The sequence below is a fragment of the Centruroides vittatus genome, unplaced genomic scaffold (genome assembly GCF_030686945.1).
Source record: "Centruroides vittatus isolate TY-2023 unplaced genomic scaffold, ASM3068694v2 contig_549, whole genome shotgun sequence".
Lineage (NCBI taxonomy): Eukaryota > Metazoa > Arthropoda > Arachnida > Scorpiones > Buthidae > Centruroides > Centruroides vittatus.
In genome coordinates this window covers 4,781,364-4,789,773 of record NW_027122325.1, presented here as the reverse complement: position 1 = coordinate 4,789,773, position 8,410 = coordinate 4,781,364, and the positions used below count along the sequence as shown (strand labels likewise).

The 8,410-nt window shown below is 24.4% G+C and overlaps 1 protein-coding gene across 1 annotated transcript in view; it reads right to left on the bottom strand.

Moving 5' to 3' along the window:
- Window positions 1-341: 341 nt before the first annotated feature.
- The window catches only part of MetRS (methionyl-tRNA synthetase 1), a 60,215-nt gene continuing 52,146 nt past the window's right edge, over window positions 342-8,410 (bottom strand). Inside the window, exons 18-22 of the mRNA XM_067274503.1 lie at window positions 1,808-1,912; window positions 1,524-1,707; window positions 1,352-1,441; window positions 1,165-1,269; window positions 342-576 (exon numbers count right to left, since the gene is read on the bottom strand). Coding sequence (XP_067130604.1) covers window positions 412-576; window positions 1,165-1,269; window positions 1,352-1,441; window positions 1,524-1,707; window positions 1,808-1,912 — 649 coding nt within the window. The 3' untranslated portion in view covers window positions 342-411. The remainder of the gene's footprint in view (window positions 577-1,164; window positions 1,270-1,351; window positions 1,442-1,523; window positions 1,708-1,807; window positions 1,913-8,410) is intronic.

Here is an 8,410-nt window from a genome sequence, read left to right as displayed (position 1 = left end):
TCCAGTTAATGTAAATTTTCATGGAACATCAATTTTACTGTCTCACTAATCTGGTTATGATCATTTAAATAATAAAATAAGACTATAATTTCAGTAAATTATAAATATTTTAATTTGATTTGCATTTAGATGGATGTTATTTTTCAAAGCAAATTCTAATATATGTATGAAAACATTTTTCTCATCTGGATATTCCAAATATTTATTCACTGCATTATGTTAAGTGAAATTTGGTTTTCTTATGTAATTATTAAATTTTATATGATGCACTCAAAACAAATTATGCAATTAAGAATTTCATATGAAGATAGCAAACTGTAGAAAAGGAATTAGAAAAAAAGAACAGTTTCAGAACTGAAATTTATTTAATTTAATTTCAATATAAATATTTCACTCACTAATTTTACACAATCATTTTCCTTTTTTCTTGTTCTTCTGATTGACTGTTCCAATATTTAATGAATCTTGTTTGCTAATAATCGATAACTGTTTTTTAAGTTCTAGAAGTAATGCTATCTCTTTATCAATTAGGTCTTTTTCTGCTTTTTGAAGTTTTAATTGTCTGACTTTATCACCCTAAAAAATAACAATTATAATTTCTTTTAATATGTAATTTAGTTAAAAATTTTACAAACTCTCATTATTTTACAAGCAAAACAGATTTTATATGTAAAATAAGATTAAAAATTTGTCATTTTTATTAAATATTAAATAACTAAGACAATTTACTTTGAATCATTAGTATTTTTTGTATTTTTCGTTTATAAAATTTCATTATTAAATTACAATGTAATTTTCAGAATTAAATAGTTTTCAAAACAAAATTAAGAAGAAGACATTTTTTTAAGGTCATATCCATTGAGTTTAATTCAATGTTATTTATTTTTTAAACATGTAAAAAAAATTTTGCATTATAAATTCAGTCTAACTTCTTCAATGAAAAGTCTAGACAAACACTTTCTCATTTCTTTTGTTCAAAGGCATTTGACCTAGATGCTTCAAATATTATGTTTTTCAAGTATCTCACATTTCATTGATCTTAATAGTAAATTTTCTCAAATATGAAGAATTTTTAATTGAAAACTAAGATTTTTAAAACAATTTTTGTATATGTAATAGTAACAAGCCAATTATTTTTTTTTTTTATAAATGAAGTTATTTTACCTGTTGAGCTACTAAATTTGTATATCTTGCAATTTCTTGAGGATCTCCTATTTTATCAGTGTTTTCCATATTTGAAATATTAATATTATCCTTACTTATGGTAATCTAAAAGAATTTATATAATTTAATTTATAATTATGAAATGATCGACTATTGTTTAAAAAATAAAAAAATTTGTTTATATCACCTTTCGCTCTGGGGTTGTTTGTTTACCAGAATATTTCTTTTTCAGCTCTTCTATTTGGCTCTGTTCTATTTTTTTGAACAGTGGAAAGTTCTAAAAATATACATATATTTTTATGACTGCACAAAGATATATAAATTTTACATAAAATAATATTTGTAATTTAATATCTTACTGTTCCCAACTTGTGTCCTGGTGGAAGAAAGCACGTAAAAAAAGAACTTAGTACCGCACAATTTGAAGGCATATTCAATTGTTTACGCAAAATATCACTAGTATCTGGCATGTACGGTTGCAACATATTGGCAAGAAGACAAGCAATATTTGCTGATAAACCCATAATAGTTCCTGCTCTCTTTCTGAAATAAAAATATACTGTAGTTTATGTGACTCATACATTTGAGTTATATTGATTGACTCAAATTCGAATTAAATTATTTTTAGATGTTTTGTATTTACTTTTGTTCTTCTGTTCCTTTAATTAATTCCCATGGTTTGTTTGCTTGAATATTTTGATTGCCAAGACGACTGATTGTCAAAATTGGACGAATGGCATCACGAAGTCTACAAAAAATTTAAAAAAAATTAGAAAATATTAAAATTTTGACTTATCTAATACATATACATTCAATTTAATAAAATTAATTTAACTTTTTAAAACAAGAAAGTTGAAATTATATTATTGAAGTTTTTCTTCAATCTACACTCAAACTAATATGTTATAAACAAGTTACTTTACACACAAATTATGTTATAAACTTTCCTATAGATGTTATTAATTTTTTCCTTCTAAACTTTGGCTTAATATTGTTTTATACTATGCTACTTAAGTTTTATTATAGTGTTATTTTATTCATTTTTACATTAATTTTAATTTGACATTTAAATTATAAATTATATTAATGTCAATTTGATTATTAAACAGTTGAAAATGTTCACACAAAGTTTATATTAATTTTTATATTAAGATTGTTTATACTTCTAATATAAAGTACATTTTGTAATTAATTTACCATGCTGAATATTTTTTACAATACTTATACAGTGGACCTTCATTATAGCGCTGCTCACTATACCGCGCACTCGGTTATAGCACGGGCGATGTTCACGACGCAATAAGCTCAAACACGTTTATACAGGTCCATGCGGCATTAGTGAGTAGCGCATTTTATTGTTACTGCGTATTGAGTAATTGTGTATGTATTGAGTTCCTGAATGTATTTTGAATAGTGTTTAATTATTGTATGCATGATGAGTAAAAGAAAAGCTTACAGTGTGAAAGAAAAGCTCGACATTATCGCTAAAGTAAAGAGGTGAACCGCGTTACACCAGTATAATGTAGTTCACCTTATAACGAGAGTGGTGTTTTCCGCCCGACATGCGCGTTATATCGGGGGATCTACTGTATATACATGCAAGGCTGAAGAAGCTATAAATCAATAAAAAATTAAAAAGTAAAATTTATTAAGAAATTATTAAGTCGCACTGCATATTGCTATTTTTTTTTAAAAAACAGAATAATCTTTAAATTTTACATTTCTTATTGAGCAGAGCTCTGCATAAAGTGAGAAAGTGTTTTGTCTGTGATTAACTTTAAATCAACCATACAATGACTATAATTATATGATTACAGTGAATACAACCACACTGAACATGATCATGATTTTTGGAAATTTGTACAACTGGCAAAGCCAATGTTATGAAGCCAGAATTTTGGAATTGATCTACAGGCTAAGATGTTTGAAGTCAAAGTTTGCCATGTAAAGTCTATGGGCCAATTGCAAGCTGGTTGCACTCTATATGTCGATAGAGTTTCTGATTGCTGTCGTTTACATTGGTCTCTACGACAATTTTTTATTTTAGATTTACATCAGTTTTAGTTTTAAACCCCTTCTTTTTGCATAGTTTTAGGTTTTAGCTGTCTAAGTCACAGAACTCAGTTTTATTTTCCTAAAAAATACCTAGTATATATGTAGAAATGTAAAGCTTAAAGATATCCTTAAAGATATTTTATTATATATTTTTAAAAATTATATATAATAAATATATATAAAATTTAGTTTAAATTTAAATTATATTTTGAGCATCACAATGAAAACAATTTTACCATAAAATTCATGATGTTCTTAAATTTTTTAAAAAACAATTTATTGAAAAAGTTTACTGGAAAAAATACTTTGGAGGAATTTTTGCAGAAAATTTTTGGAAAATAATATAAACTCTACTTTTTCTCGCAGAGTAGTAAACAGATTATAAGAAATGTACACTTATGCTGTTTTATTTATTTATTTATTTACAATGACTTACTGCAATGTTGTAATTACAATAATGGCTGACCCCGAATAATAAATATATAACAATCCAAAAGAGTAAAATTACACCGATGTTACAAAAACAAGTTTAAACAACAGTTCTGTAACATTGACTCAAGTGTGCATTTCTTATAAATTTATTTACTGCTTCCAGTATGTGCCTGTCTGCTATTATCAGAGAGTTTAATATTTAAGAAATTTTTTGGGATGAAAAATAATTAAAACTCAATATTTTGTCATCAAAGTATATTCCTAGAAAGTGATGAAATTTAATTAATATTAATTGATGATAGAATTAGCTAGTCAGAAATGATAATAGTGTAAATTGGCTTTGTATTAATGAAAGACATTTTAGTTGAAATTGCTTATTATTATTGATGACAGTAAAAATTATATACTAAATCAATTTTCTATATATAGTAATGTTAAAAAATCTTAAGACTACCAAAAAAATAATCTGCATTTCTTTAAACTCTTTCTTGTCCATCTAAAACAGTTTGTTAAAAATTACATATTCCATTCTCAGAATTTATAATTTTATCTTTAACAAAATAAATGGATGGACACGACGTTAATTTGTAAATTAGTGTTTCTCACAATTAAGAATTTGGTTTACTGTATGCAAAAAACGAAATTAAATCTTTCTCATTAATTTATTGTTGAATATTCACACGAATACTTACAATTATTTTTATCATACATTAATATTTATAAATGTTTGCATATATATGATTCATATAAATTCCTGTAATCAAATTTTTATGCAATCACATGCCAATGTTATCAAAGTTCTACTTCTGTAGATTATATTTACAAGCTAGTATTTATGAATTAAAAAGATATATGAGAGAGAGCTATTAAAGACAATGTATTTCTTAATCGAGTAAAAAATTTAGCAACATTTTATGTACTTTTGAAAAAGTATTTGATATAGCTTAGTTTAAGTCTGTTGCCAGATTTTTTCAAGAAAATTATCTGAAAAAAAAAACATACCAAGCAATTTGTTCCAAAAACTATAATTAGATACATTTTGCTAAACGTGAAAAATATATTGATTAACTTTCTTAAAAAATTAACATTCATATATTAATTTGGTCAATCTATCAATTAATTAAAACTAATATATTAATTAAACTTTGTACTTTTTATTGTTTTATGTGATAACTTCAATATTAATCAACTATATAATGTAACAATATTAAGTTAAATATGTTATATAATTTGAATATAAAAAAAATTAATGACTATAACATGATAATTGATAACATGTATTTCATGAACTTTTTACATATCTACATTATGTAAATGTATGGATTTCGACTATTATCAAGGGAACAAGCAAATTACAATTTCTGTATAGTTTCAAACTAGTTAATCATCTTTATTTATAATAGATAAAATCAAAACAAAAAATAATGACTAGATGTATAATGAAAAAGTGTTTTTATGTATGCATTTTAAGCTGTTAAAATAAATTTTAAGCTTATTTATTATATATATATATGTTACAGTAAAAATGCGTTTTAACTAGTTGAAACTAGTTTTTACTGGATGTCATTGTTAAAACTCGTTTTGTCTAGTTAAAACTAGAATTTACTGTTGTACATGTTTTGATTTTAGATAAAAATAGTTTTAACTTTTAACATTAGTTAAAACTAATTTTAGCTACATAAATATGTTTGGGGGAAATAAATAAAGTGAGGATTGGGATTAAAACATTTGTATTATTTAATACAATATTTATTGAAAATATTGGTCACACATCTGTGTTATTAACATTAATTAACCCTTTGTCCCTGAAGGCATCGATCGATCGGTACCCTGGCTTTTTAAGCAAAACTTCGAGGGTACCGATTCATCGTTACTTTGGTAAATATCGATTTTTGTAAAATTTATTAACAACAGATATAATCTCGTTCGATATGAAGTGAATAAAGTATAATAATTCATTATATTAGTTGATAGCAGTATAAAATTTTGATTTCAAACAAATGTTTGATATAATGTGCAATAATTTCACAACCAGTAAACATACATGCATAAGTGTTATATCGAATTGTACAAAACAATATTCTAGTCTTTCTGGCTCAGTGCCAGCAAACAACTATGTAACTAGACAATGTTAATTTTCACAAAATGTTACAAATTATCAAGTTTATGTGTCAGTTCTGATATATATTATTTTTTTTCTTATAAATTTTTCTAATAAAATGTATTGAAAAATATCGTATTTAAAACTAAAGATATTAATAAATGTAAGTGATTTTTTTCATATAGATATAATGATAATTTGATTTTTGGTGAACTTTTAAAATAATATCACCTGACTGACCTATATTGCCTTAGGAGGGATCACAAAATAAATGTAAACAAGATGTCCGGGGAAAAGGGTTAAAGCGATACGAAATTCATCATACACTATAGGAACATGTAAGCTGAATGATCTTGGTCGAAACAGTTTTTACTAAGCCATTTTGTTAAAACCCGTTTTGTCTAGTTAAAACTAGTTTTAACTCAAATTCATTTTTGACTAGCAGTAAATTCTAGTTATAACAATGGCATCCAGTAAAAACTAGTTTCAACTAGTTAAAACACATTTTAACTAAAAACGGGTTTTTACTGTAACATATATATATATATTTAATTCTAAAATATTGATTCTGAGCACTGTCTTGTTATTCAATATAAACTTTTTAAAGAGAAAGAATTTACATCAAATCAAAATTCCAATCAATATTAAGCATCCTTGAATGCTAGTTTAGATTTCTAATAATAAAAAAAAATTACAAATACATATTATTTGATGTAATGTTTAATGTATAATGACATAATATTCTCTAAGAATTATATATTGGGGATCTCTTCCTATAACAATATATACAGTAATGCTTATATAAATAATCAAGTTATGTTCAAAGGTTGATCTTTGTATATAGAAAATTATTTTTATCCAAATGAATTGCACTTTAAAAATTTTTGTTAAAAATTTAAAATCCAGTAGTATTTATTGTTAATTTTCCAACAGCTAATACATTATAATTATTAAAATATGTGAAAGTTCACGTTTCAATATTTTCAGTATTGTGTAAATTTAACTTGCAATCAAAATTCAATATTTATTATTACAATTTTAACAATTTATAAAATAAATTGATTCTGAATAGAAAAGATTAAATCAATAAATATAAATCAAAATTTAAATATAAAATTTTCTAATATTAAAATTACACAATTAAGTTTAGAATTTTCTTAAGTAAAAAGCAGATATGAATAATATTTTTTAATCAAAAAATTATGTCAGATATATAAGATATGCTGTCAATGCTATCAAATAATTATTTGGAGATAACATTGGCTTTTATATAATGTAATCAAAGCCTGAATTATATAATCAAGTTAATGTTGTTTTCAGGATATAAGATTAAATTAATGATTTTGGATTAAAGGTATGTGGGTCAGATTGCCATCTTGTATCATTATTAATAATTAAAAATTAAAAGTAATTAAATAATTCAGAAAATGCACAATCAAGGTATAAAGAGTACATACCAATTTACATTTCCCCTTTTGCCATAGATAATTTAGTACTCTTGACACCATCAAACTATTATTTACCAGTACGTGGAAAGTAACTTCACTTTTCACTTAATTATACACATAACGTACTAATAAAATAATAAAATTATTAAAAGAATTGATTTTAACAGATTTAAAAGGACAAAATAGGAAAAAAAACACTAAGTCACATATTCACATGTGAAAAGATAAAAAACAAGAAATGAATTGAAGATTGAAACGTGTATGTACAAAAATAGAACAAAGAAATAAAGAGAAGTGAGTATGCACACATATTCTTCTCTTCTTAAAACATTATAGATAGGCCTTCTTTCAAATTTCAGCATGAAAGAGAAGTATATCTTATCTCCATCTTCTATGCCAAAAGTACTGTTCTGTGATTTGTTTTAAACTCTTCAACTAATCATAAAACACATATTAAATGCTTAACAGTAAATACATCTTGGTGGATATTGTAAATGTGAATAAATATTTATCTAATGAGAAAGAATTTTCTCTAAAAATCACAAAAGACAGTCAGATAACTAAAACATAACATAAATTGCTTAGAAAATATTTACAAAAGATAATTTACAATAATAAAGATTCATTTCAAAATAAATATATTAAAAAAACAGAACAAAGATTATTATTATTATTAGGAAAAACAATAAATTGAATGTTTTAAATAACTCAGTATTATGATAATATAGTAAAATATGTTGTTAATATGTGAAAACCACCTTATGGTCTTAAAGAAAATTATTACTGTGAGACTCTATAAAGAGCTATTATATTTACTTTCTCTTTCCAATTTACAAGATGAAATATTTGACATGAGTGCCAACCAATATTTAAGAGAACAAAATATAAGAACAAGATTGAAATTCTTATACACTACAATTATGAGTTCTAGTCACTATTTTGTTTCTTTCACATTTCATTCATTTGTTAATACCATTTGTTCTAATATGATTATGCAATTTAGTAAACTTTATGACTTGTGAGCACTAATATTGGCCTTACTTCACTGCTAGATTACACCACCACAGGACATCAAATTAGTCTAGTCTAAGTCTAACAGTAACATAAGGCCAATCTTAGTACTCACAAGTCATTAAGAAGACTAGACAAGAAGCGTATCATAGTATTCATTAGTAAACTTTATTGCTACAATATAATTCTTTTACTGATG